This window comes from Calonectris borealis, chromosome Z, assembly GCF_964195595.1.
Source record: "Calonectris borealis chromosome Z, bCalBor7.hap1.2, whole genome shotgun sequence".
NCBI lineage: Eukaryota > Metazoa > Chordata > Aves > Procellariiformes > Procellariidae > Calonectris > Calonectris borealis.
Window position 1 is genome coordinate 46,867,043 of NC_134352.1, and position 22,572 is coordinate 46,889,614.

At 41.1% G+C, this 22,572-nt stretch overlaps 1 protein-coding gene across 4 annotated transcripts in view; it reads right to left on the minus strand.

Moving 5' to 3' along the window:
• Positions 1–21,855, minus strand: part of CEMIP2 (cell migration inducing hyaluronidase 2) — a 43,257-nt gene extending 21,402 nt beyond the window's left edge. Inside the window, exons 1-8 of one of the 4 annotated variants that reach the window (XM_075138175.1) lie at positions 21,757–21,855; positions 16,109–16,445; positions 11,273–11,413; positions 10,164–10,725; positions 7,311–7,480; positions 5,812–6,000; positions 2,774–2,943; positions 30–239 (exon numbers count right to left, since the gene is read on the minus strand). In XM_075138175.1, the coding sequence (XP_074994276.1) occupies positions 30–239; positions 2,774–2,943; positions 5,812–6,000; positions 7,311–7,480; positions 10,164–10,725; positions 11,273–11,413; positions 16,109–16,433 (1,767 nt within the window). In that variant the 5' untranslated portion in view covers positions 16,434–16,445; positions 21,757–21,855. Of the gene's footprint in view, positions 1–29; positions 240–695; positions 2,385–2,773; positions 2,944–5,811; positions 6,001–7,310; positions 7,481–10,163; positions 10,726–11,272; positions 11,414–16,108; positions 16,925–19,806; positions 20,548–21,756 lie in introns of those variants that run through there. The other 3 variants (XM_075138174.1, XM_075138173.1, XM_075138177.1) reach the window with 3 other exon arrangements.
• Between the last annotated feature and the right edge of the window lie 717 nt (positions 21,856–22,572).

Here is a 22,572-nt window from a genome sequence, read left to right on the forward strand (position 1 = left end):
ACAGTATGTTTTACTCTCCTTGCACCTACCAGCAAGCCATTAGTTGCATGAACAGTCACACATCTGGAAAAACAGTGATGAATGGAAAGACCTTCCAGGTAAGTCCTAAAACTATAACCTCCTTTTTCATCCACATCCCCACAAAGGTGAAAGTGAACAGGGTAACTTCCAATCTGCTGCTGGCCCATTTGCTTCAATTCCACATGGGAGAGATGAACAGATGTAAAATTCTTCAAAATCTAAAAATATAATGAGAAGTCCACAATGAATAACCAACTATTTGCTTTTTAACCAATGGAAATTTAAGTTAATACATCATCTATACCAGATGTACAGAAGTTAGATGTACACAGTTAACACAGGCCAACACAATAAAAGTTAGAACGATCGTTACAGTCTTGCTCTGTATCCTGCCTTACAAAACAGTATCCTTCATAAATAAGTGTAAAAGCTAAATCTCCATGTGGCTAAAACAGAGCAATTTTCACCAGACATGTTGCCACTTTACTGTTTGGTCTTTACCAGCTGGCATGTTAAATATTCTTTATGTATAACCGTGTACCGTCCAAATAAACAGAAGTCACCCACATGAGGACCTGTCTACACTGAAGCTGTACCAGCGTAGCCCACCCGGGACCGGCTCAGTTGAATAAAATCACAGAATAATACAGATTCAAAGGAACCTGTTGAGATACCTGGTCCAATCGCCAGCTCAGCAAAGACAGCTGCTCAAGCGCATTGCCCAAGGAATACCTCCAGCCAGAGAGATGCTCATATGACATCAGTTGCTTCTTCCCTTTCATTTTCCTGGTATCTGAGCAGAATTTGCCTTGTCGAAGCTTGGTCCAATTGCCTCTTGTCCTATCACTGTGCACCTCCAAGAATTGCTCTGGCCTCTCTGAACCCTCCCGAGTGCCTGAAGACAGCAACGAGATCCCTCCTCTCTGCCTTCCCCACACCAAACAGGCCTTATTCTCTCAGCTCCTCCTCACTCATCGTCACGTACTCCCACACGCTACCTCCACTGGACACACCCCAGTGCACCTATACCTTCCTTGCAGTGGGAACCCAAAACTGGACACAGCACTCCAGAGGAACTTCTTTATTAAGAAGATGTGAAATTGCCTTCAGCATCATACAAATTCACAGTAACGCTACCTAATACAAAGTAAAAACGTAATGGGGCTGTACCAGTAACACAGGAAAGCAAAAGTGTTTTCTTCCACCTAACCTGCTATGAAAACAGAAACCAAGTGCAACAGCTAAACTGCAAGGAGCTAAGCTGAGAAAAAAACTTTTTTGTTATTTTACTAACTTACCTGTATTGAGTATTTATCAAAAATAACCATTTTCATATGTACTTTGTCCTCTAGGGAAATTAAAAATACGGACTTTTTCCCCCCTCCTCTAATGGCACTCCTAAGGTTTTTATGCCAAAATACAGAGGTCAAAACCAGGCATCCCCGAGATCTCCGCTTCTTAACATTTAAATGCACTAATGCAGTCGCAGTTGTGAAACTACACACCAACACCTCTCCTCAATGCCACTAAGCTTCCTTTATGCTACTGTCCCAGTGACCAGTAGGAAATCCAGGATGATCACAAACCCTGAGGCCATTAACATCTGCTGGTGCCTAGGCTCCCTCTGCTTGAGCATGCAAGATTAACATAAGCCGAAAATGCTTTTAGTGCTGAAGTCTAGGTTTGGCAGCAGACACTCAGCTACTCTGAACAGTCCCCTGGGAACAGTTTAACAACTTTGATGACTCAAAATGTTTGTTTTCTGTTCTATCTTCCAGACATCTGAGGGGTCTGCTGTATTTATGCTATTGTGGCAATCAAGGTCAGCCTTTGCAAGATTCACAGCTTGTCATTATCTTCTTTCATTACATTATCTTAAACACAAAAGAGCGCTTTAAGCCCACCTACTTCTCTTCCACAAAACAAAAGCTGCCACACAGAAGGGAAAGGGCATATTTTCTTTCCCACCATTACGTCCACCACTATAAAATTAAAATCTGCATCCAAATATATGAGAAAGAGAGATTTAAACTGTGACCTGAGCACATAATGAGCACAAATACATTTGCATTTAAAATACAAACTTCTCCAGCATCAGTGAAGAGCTGATACACTGCTGCTCAATCCTTTCCTCTAAAAACATAAGTGAATATGAGTTTAAGTATTAGTTTCTATAATACTACTTTCCCTCAGCTTTCTTTATGTCTCTGGTAATACAAGAAATTAGAAGCAGTTTCCTTTCCATAACCTTAGTACTTTCAATTTTTAAAAAAATTAAACAAAAAACCACCGTGGTCCAACTCAGTTTCTCCCCTTTCCATGCCTCTCTAGTGCTCAATTTCAGATGAGTCAGATCTCTAGGATTCAATGCTCACCACTTGGGGAGGGAGAAAGGCAGTGAAAGGAGGGAAGACAGAGAAAAGGGAGATAAAATTTTATTCTGTAATATTACAGGATGCACATACATGGACATCACTTGTAAGGTTTAACCTCTGCTATACAACACTGCAATATATGCTGGATACTTCTACAACATTTCATGCACTGATATCCCTTCCTCCAGTTCTGCAGACTAAGTCTCGATGAGTCAAATCTAATTTTGGGAAAGCTGAGAAGGAAGTCATTTCTGCGCAATGCAACTGTATGGATTGATGGTCTTGAAGTTTTCAAATCCCTACAAGTATAGCATTAATCTTTTTGTCCTCAATATGCCTTTACATGACAGAAAGCTACTTCAAAGTATTTTTCAGACCTTGATATGTCCACCAAATGTATCGTAATTGAAGAACTGACACTCCTTTTCACGATAGCAGGTATTTTCTGTCTCCCCCTTGATTACGATGTTCCTCGTAAGAACTCCGACTTCTGCCCTCATGTCCACTCCATCAATAATTTCTCCTATATGAGGAAACTGAGGATTTTCTGTTCAAAAACAGTGGGGGGGGGGGGGAGGGGAGGGGAAGTTGTCATTGATTAAAAACAAACCCAACTTATTTTATATAAGCAAGCTGATTGTAGCAACAAAACCCATGCATTCTGATACCTTAACATGCTGTTCTCTCTCAGCTTTTCTTATGCTAAGGCACGCAAAAAGCACATAATTGTTAGATGATAAACATCAACCCAGCTAACACCAAGCAAATTCCCCCCTTCCAGACTGCGGTTGAGTCAATGATAGTTAAGCATCTTGCAGGATGACGAATCAAGTATGCTACTCCTTCCAAAACAAAGTGCTGTCTATGTATTTTTCATTTTAGTAAGACAACTAATCCTAAACAAATCCCAACGTTTTATTTGCAAGCGCATTTTAATTTCAGTCCAATAGTTCGTGAACAGAATGGATAAGAAACAAAGAAAAGCTTAAATGAATTCAATGTATCTAGAAAACTTTTAATGAAACATAGATGCAGATTTACTTTAAAAGAAAAAAAGCTGCTGGCTGCTTATTCTGTTCTGAAGAAAAATTAAGAACTGAAAATGAGGCCAAAACACCTTTAGAAAATACTGTATTCATCCCCTTCTGAAAGAAAAAAGGATTTGCTTTCCTAACTAAAGTTGCTTTTTCCTAGATAGCTATTCTGAGGACGCATCAACTAAAATCACGGAAAACAAGATACTCTGGTTTTACACTGTTCTTCCAAAGAAACAATCAATTTCTTATTTATCTATACAAACTGAGAAAATTATCTGGTCCTGTAAACCTTAAAAAACTGATTTATGTGTTTATTTTTTAAAAAGATTTTTTTTCCCCTTGTTTTTTTTTTTTTCCCCCATTTATTGATTCCCTGAATACAGGCTGTCACTATCCCTTCAAAGTTTAGAAAAAGATACAAGCCTAAACTGGTCATTACCACAATATGAAGCAGAAATAAGAGTGGTATTAATGCTGTACCTATTGTTGAGGACTTAAAAAGACAATAGATGCCTGTAAATGGGACTGCACTCCTCTCCTTGAAGGCTTACCTGTTGTTTTTACTTATACTCAACTAGCATACATAAATCAAGTGAAGAAAAAGCAACTAGGCCTCCCTCAAAACAATACTTTTTAGTTTTCCTACTACAAAGGGGACAAAACAGCTAAAAACTTAGCAAAAGATACATGAAAAAATTTCAAAAGATGGTAAATTCTTCAGCATGTCAAGTTTGCCATTCCACAGAAAATTCATTCTTTGTGGAACAAATACATAGGGTGGTTTGGGGATTTTTTTAAACAATATCCATTATTATGACAAAGGAAACTTGATATTGGGGGTGAAAAAAAACCCAAGGTGGGCCAGTTCATCTCCTTTAACATCTTTTAAAGATCTATATATAGTTCAGACAGCATTTATTTTCAAAAAAAGCCAAGATTTTAAGCCATATTGTAAATCTTGGGGAAAAAAAAATTTTTTTTTTTTTTTTTAAATCCCTTAAAAGCAGCTGCTTTTTCACAGTACATGATCTCCGAGATGAAAAGGAGTTTGCACATACACTATTTGCTGGTGAAAAAAACCTTCTTAAACTTCATACTGCAACCTTCAAGTTAAGCTTGCTCTTTGAAATACCGTGCTCAATAACACACACGACGTGAGACACTGAAGGACAAAGCCCAGGAAATGTCATGCTCAACGTCACTGCGTCAGCTCTGCGGCTTCACGCACCCCGGTATTCTCCGGCGTATACCCCGGTGAACTTAGATACGCTTTTTCCATATCTGGGACTTCACAGTGCAGTAAAACATATCTGACCCATGCTAACGAACGCTGTGGGATGCAAACTGCGCTGCAAAGCGGTCACACAAACCGGCAGTCCCGTAAGACACAGGGGAAGAGGAAAGTTTGAGGGCGTTCACAGAAGCCTTCCGGGAACGGAGGAAGAGAAGAGAAGAGTGGTTTGAAGAAGAGGAAGTCGCACCGTACAGAGACGCACGGGACAAAACCAGATCCTGAAGCGCACCGACGGGCTACTGCAAAGTGACACGAGTTGGTCTGCGCCACGAGCCCACCAGAAGGGAGCGTGAGGGGAGGCTCGAGACCAGAGGCGGAGGGCCACCAGGGAGGAGGGCGCTGGCACCGGGTGGCAGAAGGAAAACACAGACGCCGGCAGAGCCGGGGGAGCCAGTCCCACGGGAGGCTCTTGTGAAGTCAAGCAGAATGACTCAGATAATAAAAAAGGAAACGGTCAACAACATGCATGACCATTTTGCGCGCATCACGCCCAAAGGAAAAACAGTACTCAGGGATATCCTGTGCGAGCAGAGGCTTGGAAGTGCCACTTATTTCATAAGCATTTTGCTGATGGGGGGGTGGAGGAAAAGGAAGGGGAAAAAAGAGACAAAGATTGCCATTTTCTTTTTTCTTTCCTTTTTTTTTTTTCCTTTCTCCATTTTTAATAACAACAGAAAAAATTATAATGGTAACACTTCAGAAGATGGGAAGGGCACTAAAGGCAAAGGAAATGGCAATGACCACAACAGCCACTCAAGCACTATAAAGAAAACTAGTGAAAAGACAGAAAGGAGCCAAGAAAGGAAAACAAGCATAATCCTCTTGGAAGAAAACTAAAGCGTTCAATGAGTCTGGGAAGAAAGGAGAAAGAAAAGTTAGTACAGTAAGCTGCGAGGCAGACCTGACATTACACAGAGCGATTTTATAGCAAGGAGAAGTACACGTTCCTGTATACGGCCACAAAGCAATATAGAGATAGGGGAACGGGCTGTTCTGCACTGCTCCCGCTGAAAGGGACCAGCTGGCGTGTACTACCGTGTATACGTATTTCACACAAATCTTCAAGTGGTGACTGCTCTCATACCTTTGACTTTGACCTGATGCTTGGTACACTCTGGGCAGGGAAGGAGGGTGAATTCCTCCGTCTGATACATTGAATAGTCTGTGCTTGCAACCACAATCCGGTCTCCAGACTCCCAACTACTAACATCATCCAGAAGATTCAGTATCACTCCACCTACAGCTTCTACCTGGAAGCCTGAAATTGGGACACCTAATTTAAAAAATTAAAAAAAAAAAAAAAAAGAAAAGAAAAGAAAAGTAAACACAATATAAGATTATATTCACCTTTACATGAAACCATCTCCAAGAAGATACTAATAAGAAATGTATGAGATTTCACAAGCTCCAAAGCCCTCTAAAGTACAATTCTGCTCTGAAACGTGCCAGTGTGAGATACCATTACAGCCTGCTTATTTGATGGATCTCAAATAAAACAAATGGAAATGATGGAACTAACAGCGACAGGAAGAAATCTATGATTTTTTTAAAAAAAAAACGCTAATATCATACGGCAACAATTTGTCGGTCCAACTACCTCTATTTGTTTCAAGTGACATTTTTCTGCCATTTTAAACTCTACAGACGTAATCAAGGACCTGGCAAAACAAAGTAGGGGGACTTCGCTTTTTATTCACAACTAATAAAACAGTTTGGCAGGCTAAATTACACACACATGCTATTTCACTGCCTTGTGATAGATTTGCATAAGTTCAGCAACTCTTGCTTACTCTTGACCCTAACTCTACAGTACCATCAAGTAAAAGATGTGTTTTGGTGGATTTATTTTTTTTAATATAAGTCTATACATTTCCATAGGGCTGTAACGAACAGTAAAGGAGTAGTATCAAATAGCTCAATTACTTAGCAAATAAATATCCAACTACCTTAAAAAAATTCTTCTGAGGCAAATACAATATTGCTTAGTAATTCTACAAACAGAAAAAGATGACTGCCCATAAAACGCAAAACTCAGATCAAAGATATCTTAAATACAAAAATGAATAAAGGATAAAAGCAAATGAGTGGTAGGCCTTCCAGGCTCTTTATACCACAGATTCAACTTGGTATGAGAAAAGCTGCCTAGAGTTCACCATCAAAGAGCAACAGAAGACTGTAACAAGAACAAAACATTTCTCTTGGCCTCTACCAAGTTTTCTTTTTAGGATTATCATCACCATCTCAGAAGCTTAGATTTAAAATATACACGACTGACAAATTACTAAAAGAAAAGGGAAAAAAGTCTGTTTCAGCCTTTTATCAGACCCCTTATCTCTATCTAAATACATTAAAAATGAAGACTCTTAATGTTATGCTGTTCACATACTGTATACAAATTGATTGAGAAAATAGGTTGTACTGAAGAACTGTGTCTTCATACTTAATCCATAGCAAGAAAACAAACAAAAAACTTACAGCAGCCCTCAGAAATTTAAATTGCAACCAACAGTTCTAGCGAAAAAAGCATATACAGCATTTTTTACTTCTTCCCCAACTGTGGGGTTTCACAAAATGCTTTCCTACCATCGTTCCATTCGCTGTAAGCTTTCACAACAAACTTCTGACCATCCACTGTGAAAAACTCTTTCTGAGCAAAAGCTTTCCCACCAGTGCTATGATTTTCATAGTTTCTCACTGATTCATTACAGGAAGAATTTCCACCACCTATGACACCAACGAAAGCCCAGGCTTGCCTGCGAAAAATAAAAGTAAGTGTTTAAATACAATGGTCCTTAACAAATTCTTCACAAACAGGTAAAGGACAAGAAAAAGAGCACAGAAGTCATAAATAATCCTTTCGCCTGCTCTTCCAAATTAATTTTAAAATGCAACTTCAAAATGCAGAAATGGGCAGACCTCACTGAAAAGAGACATAGTTTAAAATAATTGGATGTCCTATATACAAATTGGCAAATACAAGAGCTCTTAATGGGGAAGACTTCCAGACACATTTTTAGTACAACATCCAACAAGACACACCTTTTCCAAAAGCAAATTGCAAGAGATGAGTGACAGAAGCGATACCGGCTCCCACTCCCAAAAAAGCGTTCCTGGGGTACAGGAAGACTAGGAGCCGGTGCCGACGTTCCCGCCGCAGCCCGCTGCCGTCACGGCGCCGCGGCACCTCGGAGCGGCAGCCAGGAGTCCCCGGAGACCACGCAGGCATCAGGCCGGGAGGGATGGACACGGGCAGCAGCGGCCACTGGCGATCGCTGTACTGGATGGGAAATACCTTTTGAATCTTTCAAGATGCTCAGACCCAGAAGAGGAACCGCATACTGTTACAGAACCTCTGCACGAGGGATCACCGATGTTTCTGAAGGCTGAGGCCAAGGATTTTTGCTTTTCCCCCTCGCTGGCCCTTCCCTCAGCTGGACACCTACTTGGCTGAGCACCGGTGTGGAGCAGGGAACTGTCCTGGAGGTACTTCCCCCCCCCAGCTCTGCTCAACGCATCCAAGTTTTTGGAAATGAAAAACAAACCGCATGCCACAGAAAGCTGCCACCAAGTTCAAAAAACAAGACTATTTTGCTGTCCTTTACTGCTCTGTAATGCCATAATTATGTGTGCAGAGGAAGCAGTCGAGATCATCTATTAAAAAGCCAGACAAATTTGCATCATTAAAGCTGAATCATTCACCCCAGATGAAAACAGTCTCAACTAGCTGGACTGTAGTCTGTTGCTAATGACCGATTCAAAGGCAGATATTAAAACCGCCTTCAATCCAGTTGCCTTTATTTCAGTCCCCTCATGATGTTCTTATTGACTGGGATTAAAAGGTCAAATGAGCTATTTAGTGTTCACCTGTTCATAGGAATAGTACATACTGGGCCAGCTTTTCAGTAGCAGCAGCAAACAAGCTGAATGTTTTACATACCAACATTTAAAATAAATATCAAGATATTGCATGCTATTTTGCAGAAAGAAGCAGAAGGGGAGAGGGATGTAACGCAGCATTCACCTCCGTGCCGAAATCTCCTTCGCTAGCTTTACAGGTTTAGCAAAACGACCCTGCTTTTCCTCAGTGAGCTCGGGGAGAGCTCCTCGTCCGTCTTCCACAGCAGAACAAGCAACTTTAAGTGCTTAGAGAGCCTCTACCGACTAACGAAAACAGACAAGAATCAGTTCAGCAGGGGAGGAAGAAAGGCTGCTTCTTCCCAACTGCAGGTTGAAAAAATTCCTCGTTTCAGGCAAACCGGCGTGGAGGTCATGGGCAAGAACGAACTCCAGAAACCCACACCTCGGGGCTGGCTGCGACCCGAGCCACCACCACAGGGGCTGCCCTGCTTCCAGGAGGTGGTACTTCTTACAGGACGCCCAGGTCTCAGCACCTCCGACCGAATTGCTTCGGAGGCAGCGCTGCAAGCACTTTCCGTCCCGTGACCACACGCTTACACGGCCACGGACACACAAACGTGCTCCTGACGGGAACCGAGGTCAGAACATGCCATCCCGACTGACGCTCCAGCCCACCTCCGCCAAAGCAAAGGGAGGAAACTAACTGGAATCCAGATGTTGGGAGATAGTGAGGGGTAAGAATAGAACGGAAAAACTAACCCACCGATTTCCTGGAAAATACTGGAAAATAGAAACAGGTTATACAACACCGTCTTAATGGAAGCTGAAGAATGGACTGAGAGTTAGTCAGGAGACTTGGTGTCCCTTTCACTTGTATTGCCAACCCTGTGCAGCACAAATCAAGTTCAGAACATGCACTGCAAAGAGTCATTTGCAACAACTAAATGAATGGCACAGCTTCCTGCTTTAATAATTCCTATCCCACCATCCAAACCCTGACCAACTGAAAAGAATGGTCAAAAAATACAGAAACACCTTACAAGTGTACTTCAATAACAAAATATTTTTACAAATTAGTTCCCTTGCAGAATCAGTGGAGGGGTAACGTAGTTTCATTTCAACAGTGCACAGATATGAGTAAGACACTGTTTGATATACAGGATTAGCATCCCTTCCCTGTATTCAGTTTCTAGCTTGGCATTCCTTGCTCCTCCAAACATAAAGTCATATGCGTTAAAAGCTTCACCTAGCAACAGTTTTCTATCCGTGTGTTTGAACGAGAAAAAATTCCTCACTGCACCCAGTTTTAATTTCTGTAAAAAACAGTGAAAGAGAGCGATTACGAGTAAGTAATAAAGTCTATCACATAGATACCTGTAACTATCACTTTCTGCACTATCAAAATACCACACACTGAATAACAGCATCAGGGAACAGCTCAGTAATAACTGCAGTTATTACTGAGAATCCTCTGAACACTTTAGGAACAGACACTGTCAAAGTTTAACGAATTCCCCAAAGGTGGCAGAATCTGTATTTAATCTTTACTCAGCAAAAAAGGGAAAATAAGTTATTTACCTGTAACTCAATCCTCTGACAAACTTACTTCCCAGAACATTTTGAATAGTCACTCTGGTTTCCTCCAGTAGATTTTTAGCAGCTGAATCTCCCACAGCAATAGCAACAATGCGACCAGGACTTCCATTTTTCAGTAAGTTCTGGAGCTTCAAGCTTTCTTCTGAAAATTCATGAGTATCAAACTTCAGCACTTCCAAAATCTCTGCTGTGTCCTGATCGATCACTCTCACATTTAGTCCTCGGGAAAAATTCTTTTTAAATGTATAATGACCATAGGCCAGCCCTGAGAAATACATAGTCTTTGACAGAAGAGTCCATGATAACTTCTGGTGCCCATGCAACTCCAGCGTTCCTTCAGGGCCCACGCCAATAAATTTTTTGCCAAATTCTGGCACATCAGCATCTTCGTTTGACTTCCCATACAAAATAATAGTTGCTTTGGATTTATAGCGGCATTTCTCTGCTCCAACATGAAGCATTCCACCATCCTTTATCAGGATAAATCGAGTTCTCAAGGTAATATTTTTAGAGCCTTCTTTATCATCACCAAAAACAAGTAACCCTAAAGGAAGAAAAAAATATTTCTGTAGGTCAGAACAAAATTCAGATAGACTTAAAGAACCAAGTTCTGCAAGAACAACAGAAAAACAGAACAGAAAAATTACAGGTTTATCTTCCACACCCATGAACTAAGCTGTTACACTCTTATATATGTTTAAGAACACTTGGGAAAGTAACTCCTACCAATTGTGATTTATCTTTCTATGAATTTGGTCTGTTTATTCCTAATTTTTTCTGCCATTTTGGTAGAATTACTAACATACCACAGTCACCATCAAAAGACAATCAGATCTTGTACAAGGAACTCTACTACACAAGCCTTGTTTTACTATATCCTACAGAAAACCACATCAATGGTCCACTGAAAAGACTCTACAGTGTTCAGTCATTTTTAATAATATTCCTGGCCTGGTAGCAGGCTGAAAAGTAAAAGCAGGGGGACTGGTCAATAAGCTGCAACACAAAATTCCAACACATTTTTCATGTAATCACAGAAGTAAAAACTATGCAGTAAACTGAAGCGCGACGTTCATCTTCCCATTTCATACCTCCATCCTGTATAACTATAGAGTGTACTGTAGCGTCTGTGTTCAGACGAAACAAATCCCCATTTTTGATAAAAACTCTCTTCTCAGGATCTTTTCCAGGGCTCCAGTTTTTAAGACGAGGGTTCTGATCGGGACAATTCTCTGCAATACAATGTGAAATTCAGTCTTTAAACAACAAGCATCATCACATCAATCAAGGCAGCATTAGGATGAACACGAGCAAGGCAGAGTCAGTCACCCACAAAGGATTCCCACCCTCTTCTGTGGTTACAATACTGAGCCAGTGGTGCTACTGTTTGTATTCAAGCAGCCAAAAAGATACCAGAAAGGTGCCTAAACTCTCAAGGGTGGGAAGGCATTATTATACTGAATTAAACTACTGATGACCACAGTCTGAACTGTCAACATATACTGTTGACAACAGACACTTTTGAACCCCACCCAATTTTTTTTGAGATTTTCTACATCACCTGCAGTAGATCCATAGCAGTCACTGAGCACTGGATGTCCTAGGCCAACTAATATGCTTGCAAAGCACCTAAATGTCTCACCTCCCTCCAGGTCTCCCCCTGTATGAGACAGGCTGATCCCTTCTTGCTTTTAAGCATCCAAATCACTTCTTTCAATGTAGCTTTGCAGGTAAGGGATAAAGAGGGACAAGACATCCTTAGTGTATTTAGTATAATACCTTACTGGTTAAAGCAGTTTCCCAGGAGACAAGACATTTGGGTCTAAATTCCCAGTTTGTTCTCCTTAGGAAGTCAGCTTAAATATCAGGCTACAAACCACACGAGAGCTGAGACACATGCAATCCTTGCTGAAACCCTGCCGAAGGTCTGGCACTACACAGGCAGTAACACCATACTACGAGGCCAGAAAAAGAGAAGCAGCAGCAAGAAGTGACAGGGTTGTGTGATTTCAGATGCAGTTACAGCAATGTATATTTACAACATGTGCATCTTTAGCATATTAAGCAGCTAAGTAATGCAGCAGCATAGACACACTACAAAAACAGAAACGGGAAGTATATTCCTTGGATTTTCTTACCAAAAGAAAAGTCAGACTGAAAATATTTTTCTTAAGCAAAAGACAACCAAAAAGATGCCAAAATAAACAGGTTAGCAGCCCAGCTGAGAGTAACAGTCAAAATAGCCCTTTCACACCTTATCTTCTGGAGGAAAACACCCACACATCTGCAATGTAACTTCAGGGGCAAAAGGCTGTTAGCAATAGCCCATTCTTGCAAAATCTAAAGCAAGCAAAACCTATCCACAAGTTTAACACAAGCCAGCCTTAGTTTTGCTGATAGAAATGTTTTTCCTTTGGTGTTACTCTCCACACTTCAAATCCTTTCCAACTCAGGAAACCCACATAAACCAAGACATTTGACTACCAATGGGAAAAAATTAGCAGAACTGCATAAAGGCAAAAGGCATCCAAGCAGTAATATCAAAATAAAACCAAAAGAAAATCTTCTGGGGGGATCCTAAGAAGACAGCATTTAAAAAATGAATTCGACACATGAAGGAAAGCCAAGAAGCACTGCGATCAGCAAGACTGCTGAGCACTCACCGGATAAATGCAAGTCTACTGCCTGACTCATGCAGACTCACTAAATCCCTTCCCCCAGACGTCACACACACAAGCACTGTGAAGACGCCACATATTTCCTGGCTGGTAGCAAAGGGCAATGTGAGGAAACCATGAGTCAGCAACCTGATGATTTCTGCTTAGCGTTATTCACAGAAGAGAAGATCTAGTAACTGTAAATTTTCCTGTTTAGTCAGAAAGAAGAGGTATAGCACAATAATTAAAAAAAAAAAATTTAAAATCTATTGTACATTACAATCCAGCAAGGCAGCCATCAGCATCAGAAATAGGCAGTCCTGTAATGCAAGCATGCTTCTGAAGCACCGTAGATTAACTTTTTGGCAAGCAGATCAGATGTGCTCAGCAAAAGTATTTTGAAATTCTCCCTTAGCAATTGCAGTGGGGTGCAGGAAAACATTAAATATTTAGTGCTTCACCATATGTTACCTCCAAAATTACTGATTAGATTTTACAGACCACAGTCATTGCCTCTACAGTTGAGGTTAAATGAAAACAGAAGCATAGCCCAGAAAACATTAGGTAGTTATGGCCTTCCAAATTTAATCACTCGTGTTGAAAATTTTTCAAGTCAAGCCTCTGCTTCAGAGCGTTTCTGTAAAAATGGGTCAGCTCTCCTTAAGATTTAGTTGCTTCTAATAGAGTTGGGGGGAGGAGGAAGTGATATTTTTGCAAACGGTGGAGGAAAAAAAAAAAAACAAAAAAACACCCTGCCAAAAAAAAAAATATTCTAGAACCTTTCATGTGCTGGAGCAAGGATATGAAATTTGGCAGGAGAAAAGGCAGGAAACAGTTCTCAAGATGTAGTTAAATAGTTCCTTTCTACCTGCTTAGCCACCAAGTCTGGAGCTTTTAAGGCCTCTGGGAAAAAGTTATCAGTGTTGTATTATGCTCAGCAGAAGTTTATCACAGTTTGGCAGCTAAATTTTCTGAGGATCCTGTTTACCCTGGGCAAGCTCCAGCCGAGAGCTGCAAAGGCCAAGCTGAACTTTTCCCTGAAAACCTCCCCAGCTTGTCATCCTGACCCTGCAGCACAAGCCCCTGGAAATGGGGAAGGAAATTGCATTTCCAGTGCTCTCCCTGATCTCCCGTGTTCAGGACTCCTCAGAAAAAAAGATGATGACAGGAAGATAAAAGCAAGGAGCAGAAAAGAAACCAGCTGACAGGCAGGAACAGAAACCCAGACAAGTATCATTTTCCCTTTGGGGAAGGTATGCCGGAGGTTTAGGATTTACACGCAATTACTACCAAGTCTCACATTCCCTCCACTGCCTTTTAAACAGCCATTAAAAGTACTGACAATATGGATTTCCAATCAGCCCTTAAGAAGAACACACCTAGCTGGAACTGGTGTCGTTGGCTGCAGTACCACATGTGCTAGGTTGGAGCTGAGTATATTAACATTTCAACCTGTTGGGAAACTTTTGGGGAGTTGCTGCAACAACAATACTGCAAGATTAAAACTTCAACCAGGCTCTCCTTGCTGCCGGCAGGAGTTTCTCTTGCATCAGGGTTTCCAAAGGATTCTATGGGTGCACGTTGGTTTTTTTATTAAAGGATAGTGCAGGGGAACTTCAGAAAGACACAATGCAACAATTAATGCTGAAAACTGGCCTAGACTTCCATTGAGAAGCAGTGCGACGTTGAAGAACAGCAGTCACGACCTTGGGTTACTCCTTAGCCCTTACATAAGTCATTAGCGTAGACAAAAAAAAGCTCATCTATTAAATCACAGCAACTCTTCCTGCGACATCCTCAGCATCCCCAGTGCTCCATCAACCATGTGCTGACCACACATTCAGTGCAAAAAACCTGCACAACTCAATGCCTCTGGAATGAGCTTCTGCAGATGAAGCAAAACCATTCCAAAACCACTTACATTTTTAAAAAAGACAAGCCATCTCCTTCACATTATCAGTTTTTAAAGCATAAAGGGACTATTACTTTATGTATCCCACAGCACACGGTAACACCCCACTTCTACTAAAACCATCATCGAAATCTACAAATTTTAGTTAATTTAAAGTTAAAGTCTTGGTATCAAAGCAGAAAGGTTCCCCCCCGCACCTCAAGTACTTCTCAGAGTCAACTGGCTAAGTCACCCTTCGGCCTTCTCTGGAACTCGGCTGTAACCGAAGTATTTACTGCAGGTATGCACCCCTCTTACCAGTGATCTGGATCACAACACAGCAATGACTTTCCATTTACTGCTCCCTCGGGTTTTTTCGTTTTGCTTCATAATTATTAGGAAAACTCAGTAACTTCACCCAAGAAGAGATGTCGGCAAGCCACCACCAGGAGCACTCCGGTTAGATGTGTGCATTCATTTTGTGCTGACATCTGAAATCTTCAGCTGATTACCTAATTTGTTCAGCCTATGTTGCATTGTCGCATTTAGAAACAGAATCTTTTGAGTTACGATGCCAAAAGCCACTGAGGAGTCTAAGTCTGTTGTGCTACAATAGCCAACAGTTTCAATTCAAAACTCTGTTTAACTTTTAGAAACCTGACTTCTGCCTTAAAAAAAAAAAAACACAACAAAACAAACTACACTACCAACCTTTAGCAACTCCTAGCAGTATTTGGCCAGAGGGACGTATGCTTAGTGATCAGCGGTTAATCGCATCACCTGTTCATGCTTTATAACCACTGACACATTTGGGAGGTTTTCCAAATTCCATGAAAGTTGCCCAGTTTTATAAGAGGAGCTGGAAAAAAATCAGGGCTAATAGATCAAAAGGGTTCCTGCCCAATTTGTGTATAAACAAAGTGAACACATACTGTTGGTACAAATTCTCACAGATTGTTAAATGTTTTTACTTGCACACTCTTCTACTACCTTCCTTAGTTACTGCTTAAACAGACAGGATTTCATTTTTTCTGCAATTTGTGAACATATCAGACAGCTTCTTCTGCAGACAAAAATAATACACTTATACAACATTCATGCCTCTTTCCCCCTCACCAGTAGTCTTAATTTACTGCTACGCCTTTTTGCTTCATGTAAGTAAATCAAATCATTCACAGTAAAAACATATAAAAATTGACACTGACAACAGAAAAAGGAGCTGATCTTAGCCCCCAAAAGTTGCTTCCCTCCATGTTAAAATTGCAGTAAGCGTCCTATTTTTGCACTTAACTTTTAACACTAATCCTGATGCTGAGATACCGAATTACGTTCGCAGGGACCGTAACTTCTAGGATGATTTTGTTTGCAAAAGAACTTACCATCTGGAGCATATTTTGAAGCTATGCCCAAAAAAATCCCCAGTGCAACAAAAAGTGAAAGGCTAGAAATGGCAAAGCAAATGAGAGTATTTTTATGCCTGCTGGCTTCTGCCTGGCGGCGGTGCTGATCCACTGGTAAGGACGGGAGTCTTGTCCGGGCTTCTTGTCTCGCAGAGGTAAATTCGGCTGCAGCATGGCTCTGCGAAGGCGGCGGGGGACGCAGAGGGGCAATCCTCCCCGGGACGTACCCCGAAGACCTGTGACTGCTCCCGTTCTGAGGCCGGAGGAAAGCAGGGGAGCTCCCCCTGGCATCAGTGTCTTGCATGTTATAAAGTCACTGGAACATGCACACACACACACAGGGAAAAAATAAGAGACAGGCTTTCAGAATACAGAGTGCAATACATAAAAGGAAAAAAAGAAACAAACAAACAAAAAAGCAATTTTAAGCCTTCTTAAGAAGAGGAGCCACTGAAACTGTGGCTTTTTATAAAGTATCAGTCGCTCAGTTGCTACTGCTCATTCGCCATGGTATAATACCTTGAAACAATAGTATATATATCTTCAACAGTATTAAACTCAAAAGCATCTGGTACCGGAACGCACGAAGCACAGACCACTTCTCTGTAGTTCCACTAGGTATTTTTCACAGAGCGTTTTCACAGTTAACTTGTATTATGCGATTAAGAAACAAGCTGAACAATGAGAAAGCTAGCAACCCCTTCTTCCCCACAGTTATGCAAAGAATGCCTAAATGTATTTCTTCCGCACGCAGAAGCTGAACAAACTCCTCATTGTTTTCCTTTATGGAAAAGAAGCTGAAAGAGACAAGCCTTCCTTCCACACTGGAAGCAGTAAAAAGCATTTAAATTTAATACATAAAATACCAAACACAATTTTACTTATATTCACCCTGGTGCAACTTAGTCGACACTTTTAATTAGCTGGTGCATATAGAGCCCACAAACTCTTGATTTACTCACAGCAGGATTCGGTTGCTAGTAAAAGTGCATCAGGAATGGTCCTGTAAGAAAGTCATCTGCCTTCAGCAAACCTCGTGGTTTTTCTCGTCGCCGAGATGCCTGGGTTTGGACACAAAGCCTAGAAGCAACATGACTGCTCCAGATCTTTGTACCTATCACCCAGACGTGAGTGCTACTTTTATTTCAGTTACTAGTCTTGTTTCCATCTTTTCCTGAAGCAACCAATGAGGAAAGCCTACCAAAAACATCACTGCCTCGCCAGCCGTTCTAACCTACCGCGCCTCTCTGGTTTGCTTTACGAGACACAACTGCATCTGACTGTTTCCTCAGGCTTTCTGGTCAACTGTGTTGTATTGTATGGAGTATTCACAAAGCTGGCACGATTTTTTTTTTTTTTAATTAACATTTCTTAGGGATGGGATTTTTTGAGAAGGCTGCTCAAGTTTCAGTTAACTGAAACCTAACTTTCCAAACTAAATCCTGAAGGGTATTTAGGCATAAGTCATGTGTATTAAATAGCAAAATGAATTATGAAAATAAAAACTACCAATAACGGAAGAGCATAAAGATCCTCTTTCTCTTCCATTAACAAAGGGAAGAATGAGCTACACTCTGAAGTGCCAGGCACGCTGGTGAAGGAGAAACGTGACAACTGTAATCTTGTTCTGAGAAGCAGCAAAGGAGCCTTTTGTCTCACATGCTGCAAAATCTGATACTTCACTCTTTCAAGGCAAAAGAGTTGTTATTATTGAACAGGCTGGATTACCCTTTCATGGGAGACAATGCATCTCCAGATGTACGCACAATGACAATAAAAGGCACTGAAACATTAACTGGAGTAGCCATCCCAGAGTGCAAAAATTATGCCAATTCCTCCAGCAGTGTTTCTCACACCTGTTTGTTGTAGCAAATCGATTTTCACCATTCTCCTTTCTGTTCTTTGAGAAACTATTTCCCAAACCTAATCCTCTGCTCTCAAACTTAACTGCCCAATGCGTTATGCGCACTGTGGAACAGCTTGCTTTCACCACATGTGCTTTTACACTCAACTAGTCATCTTTCAGCAGTGAAAGCTCAACAATTTCTGTGTCTTAGAAGTGGTGTTAAAAGCTGAGTAGAGAAGGAGCTTTTCAACTATTCAAAGGCAGTATTTATGTCTAGCTGAAACAAATACTGAAGTGTCTTTTTGATTAAAAATTTAAAGAAATCTGATCCAGCATTGAGATTTTTTTATGGACCCTCAACTCCCTAAACTTGGTTAAAAAGTTTTTAGATATGGCATTTATCTATCACACTGACAAAATGACTACAGTGTGTTCATTGTAACGTGATACAAAGAGTTAAAAACTTTGTTAATTGCTCAGCTAAATCAACTAAATCCAGAACGGTTATGCAAAACTTAACTTACTTTTACAAAATAATTTTACCACAATTTTGCCTACTAAGGCCTCTTAAAGTACTGCTAGCCCTTTAAAGAAAAAAGTCATTCATGACAACAAACACTGAAAACACTTGTGTAATATTTCAAGCATATTTTGTTTTGTACAAAACATTCTGCCTTGTTTGCAAGCCTCATTTTGCAAACTGTAAAAGTTTTCCAACTATCCCACTCAAGTGCAAACACAGGTCACCCCAAGGACGGGTGGAAAAAAGACTGCAGAATCACTGTCTTACCCATTACAAAATAAAAATAATGAAGCAAAGCCATAAGGAGATACTTTGCACAATCAAAAGATTTACTATATAGTTTTCCATTACAACAGGAGTAACCATCTCAACACTTCCTTCCCTCCTCCTGTGTTATTTAAAATCCTCTAGCTGCAAGAAGGAGCTTTTCTATCCTGTAGAGCAGCTACTGGCTTTTCTTTAAAATTAAGACACATTGATAATCTGACTCAAATTATTGACTTGTTTATCTCCACTCTGTGGAAGTCTTCAGATAGCACCGCACAAATGCAAGTGAAGGAATTGGCTATATGGCCAGTTACGCCCTAGAGAGTCCAGTTATTTGGTTGCACAAATACCGTTTGAGTTAAATGCGGGGGCGGGGGGGGAGGGGGGGAGAAGAAGAAAAAAAAAAAAAAATCTGTTTGAGCTATTTCAATTCCACATTTCCTTGCAAGTTCCCATCCACCTGCATTTTTCCATGTAACACTTTTTCTTTCCCCACACAAGGTTTGCCATTTCCCTTTGACCTGCGCCTATGCTGTGCTCCTTAAAAAAACAAAAGGCAAAAAATATTGCAATCAAAAGCCCCTGGAGACCATTTGCAATTAAAAAGACCAGAGAGGACTCGTTCCTGTCACCAGGATCTCCTAAACCGGTCCACAGAAGTAGGAGATCTCCTGAAGGAGCTCGTGATCTGGGCATCTCCTCCTGACGGTGCAGTCCTAGACAAGAACACCACCACTTTTACAATTGTACTCTAGCACGCAGAGTGATGCAGTATCGTACTTTGCAGCTTGCTTCAGAGTGATTTCAGTAAAAGTCAAGTTCTTGCACAACATACAACCGATTACCTTACATAACAGAGTTATGCAGAATTCAATCTGTACAGATCTGTTATTTGCCATGCCATTCAGACAGGCTGCTATCTCAGTATTCCCAAACTTCTTGCCCTTCAGCCTTCAACAGGGTATTACGCATTATTTTCAAATCCATTATTCATCACAGCCTGTAGTCAGGGCCAGACGTAAGCATGTGCTTCCAGCTCACCAGTACCAGGGAAGCTTCCAACGCATGGATTCGGCTAGACCGTCTCAGATACTTCAGTCCACTATGTGCTCATTACCACCCATCTGCTGGAAGGTACACTATTCGTGTCACTCTTTTGCAAGAGTAGTGCTACTCCACACAATCCAGATTTCTGCTTATGCACACACATAAGCAAGTACTTCTCATACTCATCACATCAGCCGACTCAGCTTAAGCCACCTTAAAAAAAAAAAAAAAAAAGGAGTTTATTTTGCACAGCATCTAAGTAAAAACAGTGATTACCTGCAAGTCTGGCTCTGCCAACAGAGCATCTGAGCTGTGTGGACAGCAAACCCCAGCAGGCAGACAGCAATGAGCCACGGAACAGGCTGCAACATCTCTAGTCTCCCCACATATTCCTTCACCACTTTTAACTCGTGCCACTACTACGCACTCATACACGCCCACATTGTTCCACACCAGCAGAAACTAGAAACATATGCACCGTACAACCAAGGGATAACATCTGAACCTCCTGAGACATGAGCGGGCGCTCAGAAGCAAGCTGCATGCTTATCTGTTACTTGGTTCAAGGCTGGTTTCCTAGAAAGGAATCAAATTCTTTCACCAGGTAATTCAAAACATCACCTGACACCACCCAAAATGTGAGAAATACAGCAAGTTACTTCACACTTTTCTGCTGTCAAATGCTTAGTGCAACAAAACATGTCAAATGTGCTAGAAGACTCCTGCACCCTTGCACCTTCTCAAAACTTTGTAAACAAAGTACGCTACTTCCATACAGTGCAAAGAAATTAATGCTTCCCTTAAAGCATATTTTAAGGGTGCATAGTTCACAGGTCTTAAAAATAAAACAAAAGAGAAACTAGAAGAAACCCCACTTCTGTTGCTCTGGACTCTCAAACAGCACCAGCTGTAGTGATGACTTATTACCACACCGTTTAATCTCAGAGTATATAATCGCCATTAAGGAAAAGACTGAGGAACGGTGGGAGAAAACCACACACATCAAGAAAAATATTTCCCCATGCAATACAGCACCACATTGGTTACTGCTGCTTTCCTGGCACAGGCACTTGTCTGGTATGAGATCAAAGGACAGCGAGAAACCCAAGAGAAGGGAAAGGGACAAGAAGTCAGTATTAAAAACCTCCTAAGTAGCTACAATTACTGAACAGAAAGTGGTGTAAAGCAAACTCCTGAAGCATGACAGGCGCACCTCACAAGCCTCCGAGCGGGTTAACTACAATGGAGATACTAATTTCAGGACAAGTTTCAAGTGCCTCAGAAGTCCCCAGTTCAACAAACCTTAACGTCACCATTAAGAAAGTTAGACACATGGGGTGTCCACACGCTTTCCTATCTCGTTCCACATTTTCTTCCACTGCCTTGTTTTGAAATTACACCTATTCACTATGGTAATAGACAGCATGTTTGTAGTAACCTACTTTTCCACCTGCGTATGCAAAAGCTGGAAAGAATATGTGCACCGTAAAACACATTAACACAGTTAAGTAACTGTTGGAAATCACAACAATGTTTGTAACAGCCTGAAAAATCCCAGCTGACTTAAAAAAGTGTAAAAACTCTATAGACATCTTCTATCACATACGCTGTTTGCTGCATGCCACCACTGAGTCTTCTCCTTTGCCCAGCAGTTTCAGAAGAAAATCAGAGGACAAACAGCAACAGTCAGTGAGAAACAGAGATACAAACACAGTAAGAATTATAATACTTTGTCCAAAATAAGTTGTATTGCACCAGATTTTCTGAATTTCCTGTGTAGCAAGTATAATTTTTACTGAATTTTTTGGCACACAGAAAACGCACACAATTGCATGATACGCAACCACTGGAAACTACTCAAGCTGAGGACCACATTTCCTAAAAGAAGTCTTTCCAAAGTACTACAGATCAAGGGAGAGAAGTGCAAGCACGCATAATATTTACAGTATAGGCCAGGGTCTGTAGATAGACGTAATCTTCGTCAGCTGATCCAATGAAATCTTTTGAGCACACAAGTCTCTCTCCAGGTCAGAAGCAAATTTCAAACCTATATATGAGTAGGAAAAGTTTAATTACATATGTTTAGGTGATATGCAAAACAATTTAGTTATTATCTAGCTATTAGAAAGGACACTGGGGCGGCGGGGGAGGATGGTGAGAAGATTGCCTCCCAAGGGAAGGAGACAGGTAATCTGTAGCCTGTAGAATATGAGTTCGTCTATGGGAACAAGTATGAAACTACAGCACGTCAAGCAAAACCGCTCTCTGGGTCATGGCTTACAGCACACAGGAGAGCCGTGAATTCAGTTCCTAGCCTCTTCTGAAGGCGTTTGGTAGATCTCCATTAAGGATGAGGCTGAAAGATCCGAGGCAAAGTGGGTTTTTGTACAAGAAAAACGGTTCCCCTCACCAATGACAACTGGGCTTTTGTCCTTCACCCACAGTTTGTGTGAATGAGCTCTGCAGCAGTCACTTGGTTTCACTCACTCATTGTCAGGAAAGCATTCGATGCAGCAGATGAAATAGCTAACTTTTCTGAAAGTTCGTGTACAAAATTCAGGGATTTTCGTAGTTCTTCTGCAGAGATGCGTCTTACTGCAGACACTGCAGGGACGCGTTCGTCTTTTCCAATTCCTGTACACCAAGCATTATCCTGCAAGCATTCAAGTGTTCTCAACTGACCTCAAGACACTGCTATTTTCAATCTGCTCTAATACATTTGTAACATCTTCAGATCTTGCCCGTTGAAACAAAGAAACA